This window comes from Paramisgurnus dabryanus, chromosome 24 (assembly GCF_030506205.2).
Source record: "Paramisgurnus dabryanus chromosome 24, PD_genome_1.1, whole genome shotgun sequence".
Classification (NCBI taxonomy): Eukaryota; Metazoa; Chordata; class Actinopteri; order Cypriniformes; family Cobitidae; genus Paramisgurnus; species Paramisgurnus dabryanus.
This window is the reverse complement of record NC_133360.1, coordinates 29,395,338-29,419,409: the sequence shown is the minus strand read 5'-3', so window position 1 is coordinate 29,419,409 and position 24,072 is coordinate 29,395,338. Positions and strand designations below refer to the sequence as shown.

General features: G+C 34.9%; 1 protein-coding gene across 2 annotated transcripts in view; it reads left to right on the top strand.

The window, feature by feature from the left end:
* grm7 (glutamate metabotropic receptor 7) overlaps positions 1 to 24,072 on the top strand; it is a 189,091-nt gene that overhangs the window by 90,903 nt on the left and 74,116 nt on the right. For both annotated transcript variants that reach the window (XM_065259835.1, XM_065259836.1), the window contains exon 5: positions 14,933 to 15,070. In XM_065259835.1, the coding sequence (XP_065115907.1) occupies positions 14,933 to 15,070 (138 nt within the window). The remainder of the gene's footprint in view (positions 1 to 14,932; positions 15,071 to 24,072) is intronic.

Below are 24,072 nucleotides of genomic sequence, written 5' to 3'. Positions count from 1 at the left end.
GCGTAAGCATTGTGCTTTTGTAAATTCCCCTGACCACAGATGAAATGAAATTTTTACTTTTATTAAATTGTTCCGTTTTTGCAATATGTGGTAGTTCAAAGTAACATCAGGCACACTGATCGAAGGAATGTTAGGAACAGTGCACTAAAAATAGATAACAATATCCCAGGTGTCTACGAAATGGCACCCTGGACATGTGAAGTCACTGCTGTGTCCAAAAATCTGATTCATTTGTTGACCGGAGAATCTGAACTCAGCCAGAGGCTTGGACCCGACGACCCGGCTGGCAAGACTTTTCATCCGTTCTCTGAATAAAAGACACCATGCCATGGCGTTGGTCTCAGTGCCAGAATAATACTCAGTGGTATAATATTTTTGAGAAGGGCACATGCTAAAAATACAAAGATCCTTTGGATTGAAATGAAGAGAAATGGCCTTGAGGTCCTGGATTCTTTGTGATAATGAACCAACCTGTTGATGATCCCACAGCCCAAAAGCATTTGCACAATACTTTAATTATGTCTTCTGATATCAATTAAAATATCACAGAAGCATGCATTATATCCAGCGGCAAAACCAGAGGAAATTCTTGCTCTTATTTTGCCTTCGAGTGATGAAGATCTATTTGTTTGTACTCTATATCTGAAATGTTGGCATGATGCCGAACATTGGGGCCTGTGAGCCGTTCTAGAAAATAGCACTTAATGTTTTGTAACAACTGGTTTGGGGAAAATTCAGTGTAAGATAGTAACTTCAGATATCTTACTACAGCGGCTGTTGTCAAATTTTAATGGGGATGTGAAACATTGGGACTTTCCTGGATCCCCTGAAAGTCCCAATGTGCTACCAAGAAGTTACGTGATAACCATGCTTAACAGCCCTGGTAACCACTAAAAACAGCATAGAAATATGCAATGTTTGCTTTAAAAGTTATACACATACAGTGCATATTGAAATAATAGATGGTAATATATTTTGTAGATGCTTTTTTGCAAAGTGACTTGTGGTGCATTTAAGGTCTGGATTTTATCAGGATGTGTTTCCTTAAAATCAAACCCATGACGTTTGGCCTGCTAATGCATAAAATATATACAACATATACATACAAAATATTTTTTTTTATTATTTATACACATACCCATACATGCAAACAAAAGTAAAAAGTAAAAGAAAATCATATGAAGTAATATTAAGATAATATTAAAGCTGCAGTCTGTAACTTTATTCGTTATCCCAATTTACAACAGTAAGCTTATGATAATGATTTATAAGTCAGGATGAATGTCAAATGTATGTTTTTTTTCAGTACATGTAAAGATAAGCATGTAACATAACCTGCACTTTTTTCTTTTAAACTGTGGTGGCGACAGAGAGGCAAAATGTACAGATTATTATAATTTAATATATATAAAAAAATATACAGCTGTCTTAATTTTACAATTATGTCTTCTCAGGGGTACAAGAGAGGTTTGCAAGAATTTGAGCTTTGTGAAGCAAATCAGATCTTAAAGAGAGATACACTGAGATTAGTTTATTTATAACATTTATTGAGGCTAATTCACACAGAACACATATATTTGTTTTATACATTATTTTGGAATTTCCATTTTACAAAAATATACATACTTTTTCACTTTCACTATTACTCTTTCAAAAATGCTCATGCTGTTTTTTATTACAATTAACATTATTTTAATCAAAGTTGTGCAATTGGTTAAATGTATCTTCTTCTAATACATGACAATAATATTCGCTTTTTATCCGAACACAAATTTTCCTCTTATCTTGTTTTTTAACCTGTGATTTCGTGCACTGGAAAATCGTATCCTTGATCATTTCATATTTACATCTTCACCCGCCAGTTAATCTGTCTTTTATGCATGCGATGCAATTCTGCAAATCTAAGTCATGTCACACAGCGAAATGCATTTTCCAGGTATTCACATGGCTGTGATAGCATCTCTCCGCCTGCGGTTGCGTGCGCTGTTTGCCATTTGCTGATAAGTGTATTGCGCAGTGCTGTGCCGGGTCGAGCGACTGCCCCTGCATTTCACAGCACTGATGAAACAATTTGAAAAGCACTTGACAAGAAAAGCATCACTCTTAAAGCTTTTTAGACCTGTGAAAACAATTGAGCGTAGTTTTGCCGTGGAGGGAGTTTGCCCTACCGCGAGCACCCACCACAAACACAGGATATTCGCAAATTCATCTTTTTAGTTTACCTTTGTTTTTGAAAGTGAAATGATGTTGTGTTTGTGGATAGACACAAGGCTGCAAGCGATGCAGATGGTTCACTTTGATCTCACAACACAGAGTGAATGCGAGTGTTCGCTGCAGAAGTCGGAGGTTTATGGCACCATGCTGCTTTTGCACCCGGTGCATTGACGCTGAGAAATGAAATCTGTGGTTTAACACCCATGTTCTGCTGAGATTGACTTTACTAAGTAATTTGGGAATACAATAGTGTTGGGCGATATGCCCCATTTTGAGATCGTCCTATCGTCAGCCTGTGAGATCGGCGATACACGATAGTATCGGGGGGCGGGGCAGTAGTTTACTCATTTATTTATTTGTTCATTTATGACAAGACTTGATTGGTGGAAAAAAGAACAAGAGCAACACCGTCATGAATGCATCTTTCTTAAAACTAATGCCATTAATCTGAGTGCGTCATTAAAGCCCAGACGCTCTTTGCGTGCCAGAGAGGGAGAACAGGACACGCGCTGGTTTTAACCCTCTGCGCGCTAACAACCTCTCTAGTGCAAGGAAATGTCAGAGATAGGGCTGCTCAATTATGGGAAAAATCATAATCCTGATTTTTAACACGATTACTTAATGACTGTAAAAACATGCACCTGCGCAGACACACGCAGCGCACATAAAAATAATTAAATGCATTTGTTTAGTGCTGTTGCAGAAGGTTACACGTGTCAAGCAGTGGTGCTCTCAGAGGTGCCTTTTTAAACACACTGGTCCAGCGGAACACAATCATATTTTAAACACGAGGGATGTATTGCTAAAACTCCTTGAAAAGCATATCATAAACAGGATTACTATCTGACTTCAAGTTCAGACAGAGCGCAGCGGGTTATATTTTAAACAAAAGGAATAGTTTGCCTCAGCTCGCATGAAACGCATTAAACCGCACAAATACATAAGGATTACTACTTCAGTTTATGTTTAGACTTCGGACAGATGCGAGAGCGCGTGCATGTGAGACAGAGGGAAGCGTAGCTGCTCATCCACGCGCTGGATTTAGGTGCTAGAACGAGTCCGAGACGCGCGCATTAAGTGCATCTGCGTGCAAGAAGGAACTCTCTCTCTACAAGCTCTCCGCGTAAAGTGAAGCACAAACCCTCATGCGAGGAAAAGCATGCAAAACTATGATGATGATGATAATAACAACCATTCGCCAACTATCGTCATGACTATCGCCATGAAAGCCTGCCATTGGCGATATGTTGGACGATCGTCGATACACGATACTATCGTCTATCGGCACAACACTAGAATACAATACAGTATTCACAATACAAATTATACACAATATGGTATTTGTATAAGTAATTGGTGGAATTTGGAGGGTCAGGGGGGCACTGACCCCCCAGACCAGAGCCACTTATGATTGTGTCTGAGCTATTAATGACATAGAAATATAAAAACTCATATTTTTTTGTCTTATCTTGATATTTTAATATGTAGACTGAGTAACTTAACGCTAAAATTGTTTAATCCATTTAAACCATATTTAACTCATTCACCGCCAGCTTTGTTTAAAAAGTTGCCAGCCAGCATTTTTTGTGATTTTCACAAAAGTTTCACAAAATGCCTTCCAGGAAAATTGTGTTCTATAAATATATAAACATTCCAAATATTTAAAATAAAAAAACAGACCCTCTGCTTTAAAAAAAAAAAAAAACATTTTATCATATCTTCATCTGTTCTGTTTTTATAACCTCTTAACTCATTTCCTGCCGGCCATTTTTTAAAAAGTTGTCCGCCAGCATTTTTGGTGACTTTCAAAAAAGTTTCACAAAATGTCTTTCAGGAATATTTTATTTTAAAAATATATAAACATTCAAATATATCAAATGAAAGAACAGATCCTTGAATAATAAACAAACAAACAAAATGTGATTTTTTTTCATCCTATCTATATTTTTTCCTCTGCTTATAAACTGTGTTTTTCTTTAAAAATCTTTTTTTTTAGCAAAAAGCTGAAATAATTGCATCAGATTCAGAACAATTATCAAAACATACACAGAGTTTAAACTTAGTAAATAACGTTTTGGCTTCAGTTTTTTCACAAATTGGATCTAGTGGATAATCGCGGATTGCAAATAAACACAAAAATTCATTAGGAACTTTTAATGCGAATGTTTTCTCACGGTTTATATAAAATACTTTGGAAAAAGACGAGATAACTCGTCAATGGCAGGGAAAGAGTTAAATATAGGCGTGTTTCTCACATTTTGGGCAAAAGGCTGAAATAATTGCATTTTTGTAAATGACTTTTGTTAGAGATCAGCTTTATGCTACACATAAAAAAATCACTGCTTCACATTTGTTTTTGTTATTTGACAGCATAATAAACATAACTGTTTAAATAAATTATACACGTAATTTATACACACATAATTTACTGCATGGTGTCATGCGACAGTTTCAGCCCCACAGTTTAGCGCAATTAAAATCAACATATCTGTCTACGCTGCATAATAAATCTCAGATTTACACCTTAACCACACCTCGTTCATTATACCGACAGGATCCTGGTTTTGTTGCATTACTCTCTTGAAATATGCATTGGATGTTCACATAATTTACAACAGCGTGTCCTTCACTAACATCTTTTCAACATCATTTGACATTTATTCGGCACTCATTAAGTATGCCATCATGATGGCCGGGACTATTTTAACACCATTGATTGGTTAATGCATTTCTGCGATTCACTGTCTTGGCTAAAAAACACCTGTTTTAATTGGAAGTAAAAAACGAGTTTGTGGACTCTATAACCCCAAACTCTTCATTTTCCTCTTGACTTTTCATGTATTGCTGTGAAACCATAATAGACGACTAAAAACACAGCCATGAAGTGCAATGGCTACTCGTTCTCGTCAGGTAGGTCGGGGTGAAATCTATCTGACAGCCTGTCTGCAAAGATCTCTCATCTGAAATGACCCAGCAGCTCTTAGGTAATAGCTAAAATAATCAGTTCTCGGCAAACACTAAACGTTTTTATTACGTTTATACAACGTTGCATTTTGGTTGCCGTAAAGTACAATGCTGCAAAATAAAAGTAGTAGATATGCAAACCTTGCAAAAGAGTTTATGGAGTATTAGCATTGTTTTTGTAACACAATTGATACTTAATGGTCTTTTTTACTTTCTAAACATCAAACTTTTATCACCTGCTGAAATCTGACATTCCTCGCCTGGTCTTTAATTGGATCAAACCGCGCACAAAGCGGTTCCTCGCTGTCTTATCATGTGGCATTTCTGTCTTTTGGTTTGGTTTTAATTTGGCCATTAGACTCACAGCTGGGGCTCAGGCCTCTGTGCTGACCTCCGACTGCGTTTGTTTGTTTGGGTGCTTATTGTGTTTCATAGTAGATATCTCTCCAACAGCAGGGGGCCTGGAATTGGCACTCTGGGATTTCCGATTATGACCCTAAACTCGTAGTGACAACTCAATGCGCTATCATCAATGTCATTATAAGAGCCTGAATGAAGGATTTTGACTAGCGCCATATACGCCTTCACTCATAGAAAAACTTTGTAGCAAAACATTTTTTTTTCACTTAGAGAGAAAACTATTATTTTGTCCTTTATCATTTGTTGTGTTGATGTGTTTTCTATTCAAACAGGAGGTTTGGGTAGGACACACTAAAAGGATTTGGTTTGCGTACTCCTTGCTATTCAGAGGCAGGAGATTTTTATCAATTAAACTACAATGCCTAACTTTTGCCTTCCTATCACTATCTCGGTTTAAAACATCAGATTGCAGGTTACTTGACAGACTGATCTTTTATAAGGGTTGAAGTCAAATTATGCCAAGCTGACATTCTTGTGACCAAACAGGTCATAAATCAATATTACTTGTACTCACTCAGTAACAGAGTTTTTAACCAACAAAAGTTATAAATTCAAGCTTTATTGAACACATGCCCATGTGTTTTGAATGTCAAATTTTTGGAGTATCATTTCAGTGGCCACGTGGTGAACCCAACATCGATGAAAAGACAAAATCACAATTCGGATTTGATGGAGTCTGACCCGAGGGTTCAACTGTGATTATACTGATATTGATTTAACAGTTGATGATAGTTTTATTATAAAGCTTAACCCAATCTACTGCAGGGCTGCTTAGCGTGAGCTCTCGACGAGATGCATTTTTAGCTGAAAATGAATAATTAAAAGAGTCGAAGGTTTCAATAATTCATGCTGTTTTGCTTTTAATTGAATGAGCAAATGAGTGATAAACAAGTAATAGATATTAAGAATAAGCAGATAGATAAAAAAGCAATAATTGTTAATCTTATGTTAATGAAATACTTTGCATAAATGAAATGCTCCTTTCCCAATATCACAAAAATAAGACCATAAAGTGCAATATAAAAGTGGCAAAACATTTTGTTTAATATAGATCAATGACTTTATTCTTACATTTCTTATTTATTTCCTATTATTATTTTTGTTGTTGTTGCTACTGTACTTTAAGTATTTAGCACTTTTTTCCTCCCCTGTTTGTCTGTTATAATAAGCAGATGGCCTGTATATCTGTCTGTTTATTATTTGTATTAGGCCTAAATTGTAAAGCGACATTGGATTCTTGGAAGGGGCTATAAAAATAAACATATTATTATTATTAGTAGTAGTAGTATTTTAAATGGCCTTTAAAAGTTATTTTAAACATAAATGGGGTGGCACAGTGCACTGATGCTTCACCACGAGAAGGTCCCCAATTTTAAACAGGTTGAACTTGAAGTAGCAATGTGGATTTTAGTATTTGCAGTTGGTTAGGTTATTCATTATTAAAATAATGGGAGCATTTCAACTGGTTAAATCCACACTGAGCATAAGAGTATGCAGGATTACCTTTACATCAAACACCTCATGATGTTTTAGCCTTGACAACAGAGCATGCAAACAATTTGAAGGTGTCCATTAGTTTTAATGGGTCAGATGGTATAGGTTAAACTAGAAAGATAAAATAAAGTAATAGCTATGTTATAAAAGGGGGTTATTGCTCAGCACAAAAGATGACTGGTTTCTTTAACTCATTCGCCACCAGCCATATTTTTTTAAAAGTTGCCCGCCAGCACTTTTTTCTGTTGTATACAAAAGTTTCACAAAATTCTTTCCAGGAAAATGTTCTTCTAAATATATATAAACATACAAATATATCAAATAAAATAACAGACCATCAATCAAACAATAAACAAACAAAACTTGAAAACAGTTTAATAATATCTTTATGTTTTTCTCTGCATATAAACTCTTATATATGGGTATTTTTCTGCAAAAATATTTTTTTTTTATCAAAAATCTGAAATAATTGCATTTTTGTGAAGGAATTTTTTTAGAGATCAGATTCAGAACGATTATCAAAACATACACAAAGTATAAAATTAATAAAAAACAAATTTGCTTCAGTTTTTATGAATTGGGTAAGTGGATCTAGTGGATAATCACAGTATTACAGATTACCAAAAACTCATCAGGAACATGTTTTTTATGCAATGTTTTCTTTTAATTGACAACATAACTCATCAATGGCAAGGAAATAGTTAAAATGACTACAAAAGCTATGCAATGTCCAATGAAAAATAAAATGTATTGTCACTACTACTACTGCAAATAATAATAATAATTAATAATAATAATAATTGTAAGTTACAGTTTATCTTATAACTGCAACAAAAAGGTGAGCACAAAATAAATATTTATTTTATTTTATTTTATTTTATTTTATTTTATTTTATTTTATTTTATTTTATTTTATTTTATTTGTGTCAATGTCATGGAGAAGTTCCTATCCAAGGAATAAGAGTTGTAATTAATAAATATTAATAACATTATTATTATTAATTATTAATAATAATAATAATAATAAGAGTAAGTTACAGTTTATCTTTTAACTGCAACAGAAAAGGTGAGCACAAAATAAATATTCATTCATTTTTATTTTATTTAATTTTATTTTATTTGTGTCAATGTCATGGAGAAGTTCCTATCCAAGGAATAAGAGTTGTAATTAATAAATATTAATAACATTATTATTATTTATTAATAATAATATTAATAATAATAATAATAATAATTAATTATTTATTAATAATAATAATAATAATAATAATAATAATAAGAGTAAGTTACAGTTTATCTTTTAACTGCAACAGAAAAGGTGAGCACAAAATAAATATTCATTCATTTTTATTTTATTTTATTTTATTTATAATATTTATTATTATTTTATTTATGTCAATGTCATGGAGAAGTTCCTATACAAGGGTACCTTCCACCAATAATAATAATTTTATATCGTTTTATATTAAAAATAATAATAATAATAATGATAATAATAATTAATAAATAATATTTAAAATTATTATTATTTAAAAAAAAAATAATAATAATAGTAAGTTACAGTTTATCTTTTAACTGCAAAAAAAAGGTGAGCACAAAATAAATATTTTTTTATTTTTATTTATGTCAATGTCATGGAGAAGTTCCTATCCAAGGGTACCTTCCACCAATAATAATAATTCTATATAGTTTTATATTTAAAAAAATAATAATGATAATAATAATTAATAAATAATAATTAAAATTATTATTATTATGTAATAAAAAAAATAAAAAAATAATAATAATAGTAAGTTACAGTTTATCTTTTAACTGCAAAAAAAGGGTGAGCACAAAATAAATATTTATTTTATTTTATTTATGTCAATGTCATGGAGAAGTTCCTATCCAAGGGTACTTTCCACCAATAATAATAATTCTATATAGTGCTTTAGTAGATCTTTAGTTTAACTGTAGGCATAGTAATGTGTTATGTCAATCACGGGTTTATAGCTCATCCTGTCAAATTTTAGTCTGAAACATTTTGGGGTAGTTTCCCATACAGGGTTTATCCAAGTCCTAAACTAAAATGCATGTTTGAGCTGCCTTCATTTAAAAACACATTGAACTGACATATTAACACATGTGAAGAGGCACACCTCTATTGTTTTTTTGTTTTGTTTTGTTTTTTTAAGGTTTGTTTGTAAAATCTACTTAAATATGCCAATTTAAGCTAGTCCTGAAATAATCTAAACCCTGTCCAGGAAACTGACAATTAATTTTCATGCACAGCATAAAGCCAGTCTATTACAACAACCTTGCACAACCTTACTTACTTTTGTGCTTATGTGCCAATGCTGTCATTTTATAGGTTACCGAATTACATAATACCCATAAAAATTATCCATTTCCTCATCCTCCCCCTGACCACACACACACCATCAATGCCTTGTTTTAGTAGACCTGATTTGAAGTTGCTGCTCCCGTCTGGATTGCACTCACCTCAAGACATAGACAAATTGCAAGTGCATTAGTCAATTGCACTTGACAACAGCGTTATAGCAGAGACACTTGGAGTCACTTAAGGAAGAGTGACAGGGTGATGTGTGATCCTTTCTGATTTGGAGATCCGTTTGGTTTGCCCTTTGTCCCTACAGGCTCTGAGCAACGTTTAACCACGGACCGTACATTAAATCACAGCAAGAAGTCTAAGATCCAACCTGGCACTAGAAGCTCAAGCACTTTATTTGAAGTGTCGTCGTAGCTAGCGTTTGTCACCTGAGGTTTTTCGCATGGCTTGATAGCTCGAATGTAGCCAAGCAGGCGTGATATCTGGAGGGGGCACGAACTGGAACTGTTTGGGGGTTGTTGATTCTGGAAACCTGGAAAGAAATAGGTTTAAGGTTGCCTAATGATTTAAAAATCGATGATGCAGTCGTGGGATAATTCTTTGATGATTTCTACGACAATATACTGGACGTGGGTTTGGAAGGAAACCCACGGCAAAGGAAGGAAATGGTGTAGGCCTCCACATGAATTAATCTTCCTTGGCAATGCTTGTTGAAATGCTTAAAGATGTATATGGCTGCCCACACGCACCTCAGAGTAAATCTATGCTGGATTTTCGTCTTAGTGATTTAAATTGGTGCAGTAGGGAAATATATGCATGTTTGTGGTTTTCTATAATATATGCACAGTACAGCTGATCAATATTTAAAGCAGTAAGAGACGTGAGGCTGTGAATAAACTGCAGACAGTCAGCATCAAGGACCAGGGTATAAGAGACTAGAGTAGTAATGCAAATTATATCACAGCACTGCTCTGTACTGATTTTGATTGACTGACAGTCGGTAACTGTATGGCTATGGAGTTGTTCCAGGTTTGCTGCCCAAGCCTGATCTCACGAGAATTCAAACGTGTTTTATGAGGTGGCCAATTTGCATTAATTTGTACAAAGTGAATTGTCCAAGAACATACATTTATCATAAAAACAATAACGAACCTCTAACCCCAACGAAAGCAAATCGTACACAAATTTACAAATGTGCTGGAATTAATATGAATTAGCCACCTCGTAAAATACGTACAAATTGCCATGAGATAGCGTTGGGTGACCACAATGAAATTCCCTGTCACTTAAATCAAATCGCTTGTTTTATATACAGTAGAGGTCTTCACAAGTCTACCTAGATTCGAAAACCCGAAGTCCGACCCCAACGGGTTCGGGTCTAAAAGTTTAACGTGTGCCTCGGGTCTCAGGTAATTTAAAATGAATGTGTTTTGCTGAACGGACCCCGGGATTACCCAAACTACAGTATGTTGCGTTTATGCGTGATGTCATTTACCCCTCCCTGGTGCCAAGAGCGTGTGGCTGGCGTTGGTAGGTTAATTTGTTAACATACCCACCAGTCAATCAATTTGAACTTTACATCTTAGTGGTTACCTTGTTGTCGTCTTCAGATAAGAAATGAAAATAAATGTAGTAGCCGGCTAAATTGGTTGCAAAGCCATGTGCATGCAGAGAAATAAACCTACAACAATTGCTTATATAATTATATGCTATACAAAACTCGATGTAATGCTTCAAACTAAATGGTCAATTGCAACATGCTGTGGTCAAATGTTTCATATAATGATTGTTTTCCTAAAGCTTTTTTCTCACATAATAAAATCATTTCAGCTCAAATCAATACAGTACTTCGCTCACTGATCACCCCTTTAATTTAAACTAAAGAAAAATAACCAGTTGCTGACTGTATATAACTACTTATTATGATGTCTCAGTGGGTGAAGACGTTTACTTGTTTCGACCCATCTGTGCCCATTTCAGGCAGGCAGCAAACATGGGCGATGTCAACCACAGCCAATCACAGCGAAGTATGATCTCTCACATGACTTTTCCTCGGGTTTCACTGCTGGGCAGTGTTTATTTCAATCAGATCTTGAGTATCTATCACCAATGGCAAACCTGGGAAGTGGGAAATCTACTGTTGACTATTGTATATATAAATGCATTTGTAAAATCATGGCAATAAAATAAAATAATATTCAAATTTAGCCAATTTCAGTGCTGTCAGTGTCAAACCGCTTAGTCTTTTTATTGCTATTAGTAATACACCGTACTGTATTGCATGTAACTGTATGGGATAACTTGTTAAGTAATGCGTTATAATATGCAATATGATAATACTTAGATTTTGAAAAATCTTATTTACAATCAAATTAAGGCTGTCAATAGTTTAAAATATTTCATCTAGATTAATCGCATGATTTCATGCGTTAACTCACGATTAATCACAAATTACATTTTTATCTGTTCTAAATTTGTCTTAATTTAACAATTTTCAGTTTTTTAATACTCTTATCAACATGGGTGTGGACAAAAATAGATGCTTTATGCAAATGTATGTTCTACTTCGATCCATAATATTTCCTACCTGAAATTGCTCTTTCATAGGTCAGAACATTGTATAAACTGCTCCCCATCATTTAACCTCTTCAATCAAGGGTCATTTCTAAAGATTATCTATTGCAACTTCAAGGCAAAGATGGTTTGTCCATTTAAATACATTAGGAGGATAAATAATGAATGTGACGCCACTGTAATGCATGGTTTCGAGCTGTCTTCACATCATTTTTTTATGTCTAGTGGTTTATTGAACATAGCTTCGTGTCTAATCTAATCTTCATGTCTAAAGTCTTATTTTAAATACACTGTTAATATTTATAAATAAGTGATATTGCCGGACGAGGATGGGTCTGAATTTCCATAACTGAGGAGGTTGCTAATAGTCCACAACACAACAGCTGTTTTAACAAAAGGTGAGGGTTTGAGCTTTGTGCTGCAGACAGAGAGAAAATCATACGGATGTGCTTTTGGGAGTTACTTGCGTACGGGGTTTGTGTACAAATTAGATGCAATTAGCTAAATTTATGAGAGTGCTTGCAAACCTGTCGAGGAAACGTTTCCGAGTCAAGAACGCCTGTGGTTTGTCGGGGCACATCTGACAAAAATGCGGCAAATGTCCATCAGTCAACCTCAAAGTATCATTTAGTTGACTGATTAAACCATTGAAGAGGTTTTACAGTTTTTAACATTCAGTCGGTCCACTGTAATAATTATCAATAATTGACATTTTTATACCGTACATTGTTCATAAAGCTACAGTAGTGTGACCATTTTTCCTTTGCATTTAAAATGTGAAGTATAAACAACTTGTCATTTAAATTTAAATTTTTTATCTTGCCGAGTTTCTATAACTTAAAGAGCAACTATTATCCGATTTACCATTTCACATCTCCTTTGGTGTGTAAGTGTGTATTAGTTCATATGAATGATATGCAAAAGGTACAAATCCCAAAGTAAACAATGAAGCGAGTTATCGTCTCCAATGTAAATCTCTTTTTTTTTTGGACTACAACAAACACACAGATTGTAGGCAACAATTTACTTCCTGGGCCGGTTGACGTGGACACGACGCTCATTATCATAATTCATTTCAACTACTTACAGGCCGCGAGTCAGATGTTTTCATTTTTAAAGAATTTTCTACTGACTAAACCCTGACTTAAACACAAGTTTTGTTCAGAGTAGCGCTTGTTGTTTGTTGTTTCTACGATAACAAATGCTGAAATGGTTTTATCTTTTAGTCAGTGCTGGGCAAAGATTAATCGCGATTAATTGCATACAAAATTAAAGTGATTTTTTGGCATAATAATTACACACAGTACACACTTATATATAAATGTATATATATATATATATATATATATATATATATATATATATATATATATATATATATACATTCATGTATGTATTTAAGAAACATTTACATGTGTATATATTTATTTATATTTTTATATATTCTATACTCCCTTTTATTTTAAATGTGATTAATCGCGATTAATCTTTGCCCAGCACTAGTTTTAGTATCTTTACCTTACCAATCTGTTACGTTCTGCTTAAGCCGCGCTGGCAACAATGTTCAATTAGCTTGATCATCTGCATTTTCCACATCTTATGTAAACAGAATTACTTTGGTTGCCAAAACACATTTTACACAAATCTTCGATTTTAGTACTATGATTCATTTTATAATTGTAGTCGATATTTAAAATAATCCTTCTGATATGAAAACATGGCCTAGCAATTATTGCATGATTCTACTTGGGCACTGTGCTTCTAATGTGATCCAGATGGGTTCAAATTGCTTTCTACGCTGTAAAAATCCATTGTTGCATTTTTTTAAGTTTAATCGATTTGAAATTATCAGAATTCATTTAAACTTTCCTGACTAAGGAGTTAAGGAGTTGCTATAAATTAAACAAAGTTGAAATTCAATTATAATATTTTATAATTTATAGCAACTCCTCACTACTTAAAAAAGTTGAAGTACCTTTTTAAGTTTAATCAACTTGAATTGACAATTAACAAGGTATTTATTTACAGTGTATTTATTTATTTATAATAGTAGAAAAAAATCCCATTTTGCCGACATTGATTGGCACAACCAATTACACGAGAACTAAGCACTGACTTTACCACTACACCACAGCCTTCAAAATGGAGTTGGCACGGCCTGCAGCTTGGAAGCAGCAGATAGGCTGGATGCTTGTTCCCATTCAAACATATAAAATACCCAGCAGTCCATTAAAGGCACATCTGGAGACTGGCTTAGGGCAGCTGTGTTGTAGCATCCACATGATAAACCTTATCTCTTCCCTAACACGTATAGAGCCAACAGAGATCCAAACTTAATTCCTCTGCAGCTTGTAGAGAGGAAGCAAAGAAAGTTTGTATGTAAAGTTAGCAGACGCCTTTGGCCAAATTAAAAGTTCTGTTGACCTTTGTCCTTGTTGGTGAAGGCTTGCTCGTGAAAGCCTCATTACGCTCTGAATCTATTTATACTGTAGTTTAAGCCCTAATGCCAGGCAACAAGGACTAACCGGAAGGCATCATATTACATAGCTAGGTTGATAAATGTTTATTTTGGTGTGCTAATGGCAATCGTTCTGATGAAATACTCTGCTGTTTGATGGGGTGCATGTGAAAAAAGGATATTAGGGATGTTGCTGGGAAGCTGAACTTTGTGTTGTTCTCCACCAAAAAATGTTCAACCAAAATGCAACAAGTGAAGATAGTTTACCTGTATGGTCTTTCTTGGTTCTGTTAATCTATTTAACCATCATCTAAAACACAACATATTCTGATGATCAGCAGTGCCGTATTTAAACATGTTTGATGTTCTTCAGGAGATAAATGATGGGAAGTAAATTATGTATCAGTTACAATGAATGCGTATGACTTACAGATAACCTGATGTTTACATTGACACCCATGCCCATTTGTCTTTGTCAGGGTTTGATGCCTACTTTACGTCACGCACGCTTGAGAATAATAGAAGAAACGTCTGGTTTGCTGAATTTTGGGAGGAAAACTTCAACTGCAAGCTCATGAGCTCCTCCAAGAAAGAAGACACCAGCAGAAAGTGCACAGGTAATCGCTAAGTTCATTCTCTGCAATCTGATTAACTTTTATATGCTTTAAATTAAAGGGTTTTTGGTCTGCTGGTTGACCAGCCTCACCAGTTAAGTTATAGACTAGACCTTTAAACCCTCGTATCTGTGCATGAACGTATGTGCACTCAGCCTTGCAAAGTATAATTATTTGACACAGACCTTTGATGCATGCATGCACACTGCGACCAAATGCAATGCATCTCCCGCGCTACGTACTACATTCTCCTGTAGGCGCTGAATGGACACCCTTCTGATGACCAAAAATGCATAAAATATGGACCTTTAGGGTGTAAAATCTGAGCAGCTGCCCAAACCCCTCTGAAATCATCTAAACAAAGAGAGAGAAAGAGAAATGAGGCGTTTTCAGCTGGGATGCTGCAACATGCAGTTTTTCTTTCTGAAAGTTGCTTCATTGTTGCTGAGCTGACAAACCTGACAACTTGCCCTGAAACAACTGGAAGTCAAAAATTATGAAAGTTGCTTCTGTTTCCTTGGATTTCTTGCACAGCCCTGTCAGGCTCATTGACTCCAGCTTATTAATGCAGCGTTCAGTTCAGTTTCACTTTATTGTATCTGAATACAAAGCACATTCTTCTCTATAACAGAGCTATCAATTACTCAAGCTTCCCTTAGCTCATCATGAAGAGTTCAGGCTGACTGGTTTCCAGTACCCAGAGACTTACAAGATAGACTGGATGTGCTGTCAAATGAAGTTGGGGATATTCATAATGGGATAGCATGATGGTGTTTTTCAGAAAGTCATCTAGAAAAATTAATTTAGCCAATTATATAGTTAACTACTGAAACGCTCCTCGTTTTCTGTTTACACTTCTGGCCCTTGGAGTCTATATGACCCCAAAATTGAAAGCATAATTGTAAGAAAAATATACATTTTCAATAATACAAATAATATATCTTTTTTTTTTTTGTTTACTTCTCATCTATACAATAAAGCTTTGTTTTGAGAGATTTTAAGTACTTTTGTACCTTTTTACCACTAAAATCCTCAACTACACCATTGGCTTGCTTGAAAAAATATAATTTTTTATGAAAATTCACATAAATTATGATCTAAATTTGATTTAAATTGTTTTTAGATATTGATATAGGTGTGAGGTGTTGAATTCAGGCATCGTTTTTTAGAAAAAAAAAAACATAAAGAATTACAGTGTAGGAATTAAATCATTTCGACCATCAGATTCCCATAGAGACCCATTCATTTTCCTGGATATGGACAACTGCTCAAATCATTACTTTTGTGATACATTTTGTAAATGTATGTGTATATAAACATAAGAAAGGATATTAAAAATAAATATTATTTCAAATAGTCATTTTTTATAGTTTTTGATGCATTTTGAAATGTCTGTTTTTACAAAATGCCACAGAAATTTGACTGAGTGTAAGTGTTTGTGTCTGTGTGTGTGTGTGTGTGTGTGTGTGTGTGTGTGTGTGCACGCCGCATGTGTGTGTGTGCACATATTTGTGAGTGTACATGTGCGTGCATTAGGTCACACCCCTTTATGTGTTATTTTCTGCATTTGTGACTGATTTTATTTGCCAAATTCCACACAAATGCTCTCTGTGGCAGTCATACCTGTGTGTGTTTGTGTGTATTTGTGTGTGTTTGTGTGAGCGTGTGTTTTTTGCATTGCATTTGTGCACAAGTACCAGGCCTTCATTTCCGTGTCAAAATGTTCTGATTTATGCTGGATTTATTGATATTTTTTTTTTTGACAAATGGAAAAAAGTACTTTTATTTTTAATAAATAATTCACTTTCAATTGGGGTCATATTGACCCCAAGGGACAGATTGATATAAAATTTTTAACATACCTTTAGAACAACCAAATCAAGCCCAGTTTTTTTTTTGTATGTAAAGATAGATTATTCAGGGAAAGTCACAAAGTTTTACATCTTTGAGATGAAGGGAACCTTTTTTTAACCAATGAAATGTCGTTTGGGGTCATATAGACCCCATGGACTGATTGAGGGTTAACTACTGAAACTGTGCCAATGGTAGATTGTAGTTCAGTTTTAAAGAGTCTTTTATAACCTATGGTTAGGTCAATATCTACACATGGGGTAAACAATCTGAAATATCCAGCATAATTAACATAAGAATCAATATTATTGACTAGATTCAGACTAAATGAAAGCATGGAAAAGAAACTGTTACACACATTTGTTCTGTATTGTAGGCTCTGTCCCATGGAAATACAATGCTTGTCTGTCTACGGATATTTGAAACAATTTAAACTGTGACAGCTCAGTTAATGGCTAAAGCCAGGTTCACACCTCATGATTTTCACCTGCCATAGTCTAAAATGGCTAAACATTTGATTTCTATGATCATAGATCCAAAACAATGGTCCTTCATCGTACAATGAAAGATATTCTTACGAAAATTAACCATTTTTGGGGGGGTGAGTTGATTACTATTTGCACAACCATGTTTTTTCATAAGATAACTCGTCAATGGCGGGGAAAGAGTTAAGAATGATCCCACAACCTACACTTACTGAGTAGCCAATAAAAATGCAAGATGAAATGACGTATTTGTCAACGTGAAGTTAAATACATTTAACTGTGTAAACTTAGTATTACTGTGCATACAGGCTAGGCTTACATTTATGTAACTACGTGCAAGCTTCTTATGCAAAAGTGGCCTCCACGATTCTCCTTGCTGTGTTTGTTTACTATGTTTACATCTTGATGATGTTTACTAAGGCTCTGTGATTTCAATCTTGTTGATCAGTTGGACAAAGGAGACAAATTCTTGTTGACAGCTGTTCAAACATTGTGCCTGGCACATCACACATTAGATCAAAAGGCGGAGAACACATAAAAGCTATCCGGTTGACTTAAACAACCTCTGAATGGTTGATGTATTTAGCATCGTCTACTTGTGATCCGATCGACCAAAGTGCATCTTAATACCAGGTGTAAAGTTGGTGTTTTTTGTCCAAAACAAGTTGAAGCCCAGTAGTGAAAGGTCTGCCTAACCAATACTATCATGAGCATAAAGTTCCTTACACATATAAGTATATTTTTATATGCTTACAATGCTATAATCTTGTTTATTTATTGAATGTCCTGTCTTGTACGCTGGCATCTGGACAACTGTGAGATATTCAAGAATTTTAGGTGGCAAAGATTTCCGTCAGCGACAGCTGGCAATGACAGCGGCACCTCGGCTGTGCAGATCAGTCTCCGTCGCCCGGAGACGCCATCGGTGCGAGGGCCAATTTACAGACATCAAGGGCCCGACTATGTGATGAGAGTGAAAGCACATGCTGCCGTCCCCACAATAACACTGTGAGCCGGGGGCCAAAGGCGAGTCGGGTCTGATGGATGACAGAGAGAGAGGGATTGGCTGGGGTCCAGGTTCACGTTCGCAATGTAGAGGAGACAATTACAGGGGATGGATTGGAAAGTCTCTGTGAATCCTTTTTGGGTTGTTCTCTGGAATGATGTGCTCCTGCATACAGGTCATTACGTGCACCGTGCATTCGCCAGGTTTGCCGTTAATAAGATGTAATGAGGCTGTATTGAGAGGGGGATTTGTTCGTTTTTGTCTTTTCTGTTGAAAGGCATAAAGAAACATTTAAAGCTGAAGTGTGTCATCTAGCATCACTAAACAACATTGGGTAAAAATGTTTTTTTTTTTTTTTTTTGTGAGAAGTTTAAATGACAGAACGTTGATGACAGAACGTTGAATTATTCGAAAACAATGCACAAGTGGTAACGCGGCACCACCAGAAGCATTATTTTTAACTCATTCCCCGCCAGCCTTTCTTTTTAAAGTTGCCCGCCACCATCTTTTTGTGATTTTCACAAAAGTTTCGCAAAATCTCCATTTGTTCTCAATTTATAACCTATTTCAGTAAAAAGCTGAAATAATTGCATTTTTGTAAAAGAATTTTGTTAGAGATCAGATTCAGAACAGTTATCAATACATACACAGAGTTTAAAATGTTGTTAAATTAGTTTTTGCTTCAGTTTTCTATGAATTGGGTAAGAACGCCATCTATTGGATGATAGCGAAATTAAAGATTGTCATAAAAACTCGTCAGGAAAGCGTCATTGGCAGGGAAATGTTTTCTCTTAACTCATTCCCCGCCAGTCATTTTTTTAAAAGTTGCATTTTTTATGATTTTCACAAAAGCTTCCAAAAATGCCTTTCAGGAAAATGTTCTTCTATAAATATATAAACATACAAATATATTAAATAAAAGAACAGATCTTCTGCTTTTAAACAAACAATAAACAAACAAACAAAACGGGGAAAAAACTTTCATCCTATCTATATATTTTTTCTCTGCTCATAAACTCTTAAATATGGGTATTTTTCTTTAAAACATTTTTAATTTTTTTTTAGAAAAAAACTGAAATAATTGTAGTTTTGTGAAGGAATTTCATTACAGATCAGATTAAGAATGATTATCAAAACATACACAGAGTTTAAAATAAGTAAATAATGTTTTGGCTTCAGTTTTTTTATAAATTGGGTAAGTTTTTTTATGCAAATGTATTTATCTTAATTGACGAGATAACTCATCAATGGCGGGGAAAAATTTAAATAATTAAATGGACCGGAGTGAATTATTCCGCTTTCATCACGGTTACCAAAAACATTGGTCTGGTGGTTATTTTAAAACATTTATCGGGTTAGGCATGCGTTAACCAGTGAAAAATGTCTTAACCAATCAGAATAAAGCATTTAACAGCCCTGTGGTATAAATACAAATAATGTACGCAATTATTATTATTTTTATTTTTTTAATGCAGATATGTTTTTTTTTTTCATTTTCTTTCATTCAGAAAACTATGAGATCCTTTTTTTTCAGTAGTAGTTTAGCTGAGCAGTTGTTTGTACACTATTTAGACTCCATGCTCCATGAAAATGACAACTTCTCAGACTTGTCACAGAAGAAAAAATATATAGAAAATGGTTGAATGCTGTCTGAAATGCTTTTCAACAGAAATGTTCAGAGATAATAAGAGGAAGTCATGTAGGGACAACATTGTACTCTCTGTATTGTCCATCTGAAAAGGTTTTTGCTTTTAATCTTCTCCGCTGAACTGTTCCTCTGAACATTTATGATGTAACTCACAGTTTCTTTCACCCAAACATTGCATGACCCCATTTTTCTTGTGAAAATTAACATTTGATTTTCAGTATACAAATAATTTAGTGAATGAATTGGCAAGGACTAACCCATTGGATTGTGGCCTAATTTGTAGACCATTGCATTAGCATGGGTTCGATCTATAGGAAAACAAAGATGCCGATAAAATCAATGGATTGAATGCAGGGTAATTGGCTTTGAATGCATCTGCATTAATGTAAATACATTGTGTATTGGGCAATATATCGGTCAATTGACTCTTTAGTGTAGAGTATACAGTAAGCATTGCTCAGCAAGATATTATTCATATGGATTGATGAATGAATAGCAAATAAAAGTGAATTGACCATGTAACATAATAGCATTTTAATAACTTAACTGTTGATTCAATGTCGGATGTGAAGTTGTGCATCTAACCGCTAAATACAGTTAAGCAAGCCAGTGCATAATGGGAGATGTCTGCCTAGTTTCATCTAAACAAACACTTCAATGTGTTCACATTACTGTATGTTAAAGATGGCAGTGCATTCAAGCTTTGTATTTTTGTAAGCTAACCTGGAAGTTAGCGGGACATTGTTGCAAAAAATATTTTACTAGAATTATAAAAAGCCAATTTTTTACTTTAAATTTCATAAACATTGTGTTCATCTGTGAAGACTAAGTTTTGTTAAACACAGAGCTCATTTTTTGCAATAATCCAAAAGTCTATGGGAAAATAAATGGTCTTTTTTGCAAGGGAACCAGTGTCCCGCTAACCTCCGGGTTAGCTTACAAAATTACGTCATCTCTGTGGGACTCTATCAAGCTACAATATAAGGGGGAGATAAACAATAACAGCATTTGTATTTTTGGTTTAAAATGACGGGTCAGGCTTCATTATAGTAGCTGTGTGTCAAGTCAATCTTTCCGTGTTGTATTGGCACCAAACGAACGCTTCCTGTGTGGGATGTTCTGTTTGGAAAAACGGGGACATGCCGATTGGTTCCTTTCCATTTTTTTGACCTCTTTCAGCAGGCAGCGACAACCCACAGACATCTATTCATTATAATTACATGCTGTTTTTATCTGTACAGCACATGTTTCATTTCAGCGGCGGGGTTTATAGCTTGATAATAATGAGAGTGACAGGCATTTCCTCGTGTACCGGAGGCAAGCGAACGTCCCGACATCCATTCGCTCATCTATCCATCTGCGCTCTGGCTTCCTAATGCAAAAAAGATCAAAGCTCTTGATTGGGTTTGACCTCACGGTTCACAAATGTTTTAGACGAAGAACCAGACCATCTAAGTAGCTGAAAACAAACAGAAAAAGTATTTTTGATTATTAATAATGATTTTCTGTAGGCCTTCATCAGTCACTTTTTAAGCACCATGTAAACATGCATATGTTAACTGATTTAAAAGATATGATAAATTGCTAGCAAAATAATAAGATATCATGTGGATACATTGTTGATACATTCAGATACATTGGTCCCTTGACATTTCAGTGTTTTTTTTTCATACAGGCAATGCCTGTATAAGTAGAAGAGATGTCAAGTTGTATGACACGGTGATGTTTTTCCCTTCTTAGGATTGGGATGAGATTTGTTTCCATTATAGCTTTATATTCTTCAATTAACTCTGAAACGTCTAATTGGAATTTCAAAGATCAAACTGAATCTTTTGTGAGTAATGGGGAATCAAAACTTTGCACACATGAATGACAGCATGGTTATATATGCTATCCTTCATTAAGAATGAAGGATTGTGGGTAAAGTTGCCTCAGGCTGATGCCTCGGTAAGACCAGATTGTCTCTCATACAACAAACCTAAATTGGCTGAACGTGATGCTAGGGTCAAACCACTGTAACTAAATATAGGGTATGTGAACATTGATGAATAATTAAGAACAAATAGAGCATATAAAAGTCCATGTGAAATCAAAACTGACAATTCTTATTTTTAATGGAATGTTGGCGAGGCTACATAAGGGCCAGGGTGGCACTGCCCACTCAGATTGACAGCTGGCCCAACCAGTCAGGAGAGACACTAAATATTTTTGTGAAAAAAGCATCAGAAATCACGCATAAATGATAATAATCTCTTTAATAATCATTCGCTCAAATACGCATCATTTAGAAATAAATAACTATTTATATAGAAAGTTTATCATTTGCATGTTTTTCTAAACCTTGTAAATGTAAACATTCAAGCCTTTTTAAACAATTTGAGCACAATAAGATGTTAAAGCGAGCTGTTTTCTGTGAGCTAAGACGCACACACATACTCAAATGGACACATACTCATAAGCGAACTCACAGACTTTAATAAAAAAAAAGGACTTCTTATGGTGATCGTTCTCCGATGACATCAGCTTGATGACTTGGGCGGGAAATCCGTTAACCACGCCCCTCCAATTGTCAGTCTGCTGTGTGTTCAATTTCCAAACAAAATGCTTATTTTTCTATATCCAATCAATTTACTTGGAAATATGTCACGATATAGAAGTTGATCGTAACTTCCTGTTCACTGGGACTTTTATGCAGGGTTCACACCAGATGCGGTAGACGCGGCAAGCGCGAGTGGTTTACATGTTAAGTCAATGCAAAGACGTGATTAGGCATCCTGCGACGCGGTACACGCAGTAAACGTGAATTGAGCATTGATGCGGAAAAAATCTGAACTTCGCAGATTTAACCCATGATGCGCGCGTTAACCCATGATGCAAATTTCCACGTGAATGTCTTGAATTACTAGAATTGTACGTGCGGCATTCGCGCATGAACTCAAATGTTCAAGCGTCCAACTACGCGCGAAATGCACGTTTTTGCCGCTCTACCGCCGCTGGTGGGAATGCACCATTAAGGTGTAATAGATGATCCTCATAAAAAAAAAATGTTGTTACGCTGGTTGAAAGTGTCCTATCCTGATAGCAATCACTGTTAATTGATCTAAATGTATTTTTTTATAAATGTATTTTAACTTTGAAAGGCGTAGGATTATAAAATATATGTTCATTCAGTCAGCATGTGTTTGCATACACAGAGATTATGCATACGTCATCCAATTATTCACATCGTACGCTGTGCAAAATGACAGGCAATCAGCAAATATCAAATTTTCCTTCTCTCCCGTCTTCATCTCACTTTTGGTCTGCGATACGTTCATGTGTTTTACATTCATGGCTTGGGAGAGAGATTTGCAAGGAGTGTGGGATCGTGCCTTTAATGCTATCACACTAAAGTTAACATTTTGCAAACCTCTGATTCCACCATTTATATTTTATATGTTTATATAACATCCATCCATTTTTCCAAAACCCACTTATCTATGGCAGAGAATGAGCGGATTTAGAAAATGGAAAGATGAATAGATACTACATATTATTCTCATCATCAATATTACTTGAATTGTCGTGCACTCCTCCTATACCTGTAGGCTTAAACAATTAAAAGACTAACAATTAACAGATTAATCATAAATGAATCATAAACAGATTGTAGGAATGTGGAACATTTCTAAACGTATATAAAAACTTTCATGGTAAATGCAGACAAATTATACAATTAAAGTTGTTAAGCTTCATGGTCTCACATATCTATCTTATATCTAAGTTTATCACATGGGGGGTGTTTCTCAGCGTTAATGCGTGGTCTGTTTTCATCTGAAAAAACAATAATGAATGGCAGAAGTAAAAGCATATGGCGGATACAGATTAGGTGAAGCCTACACAAGGTGGTAGCAGGCAGTCCAATTAACTTCAACATCTGGCTTTAGTTTTCCAACCGCAATGGATTTTGTTCTTAACACTAAGACAAGGGAAAGATAAATGAATTCAAAGATATCTTTTTCTTTTGTGTAAATGC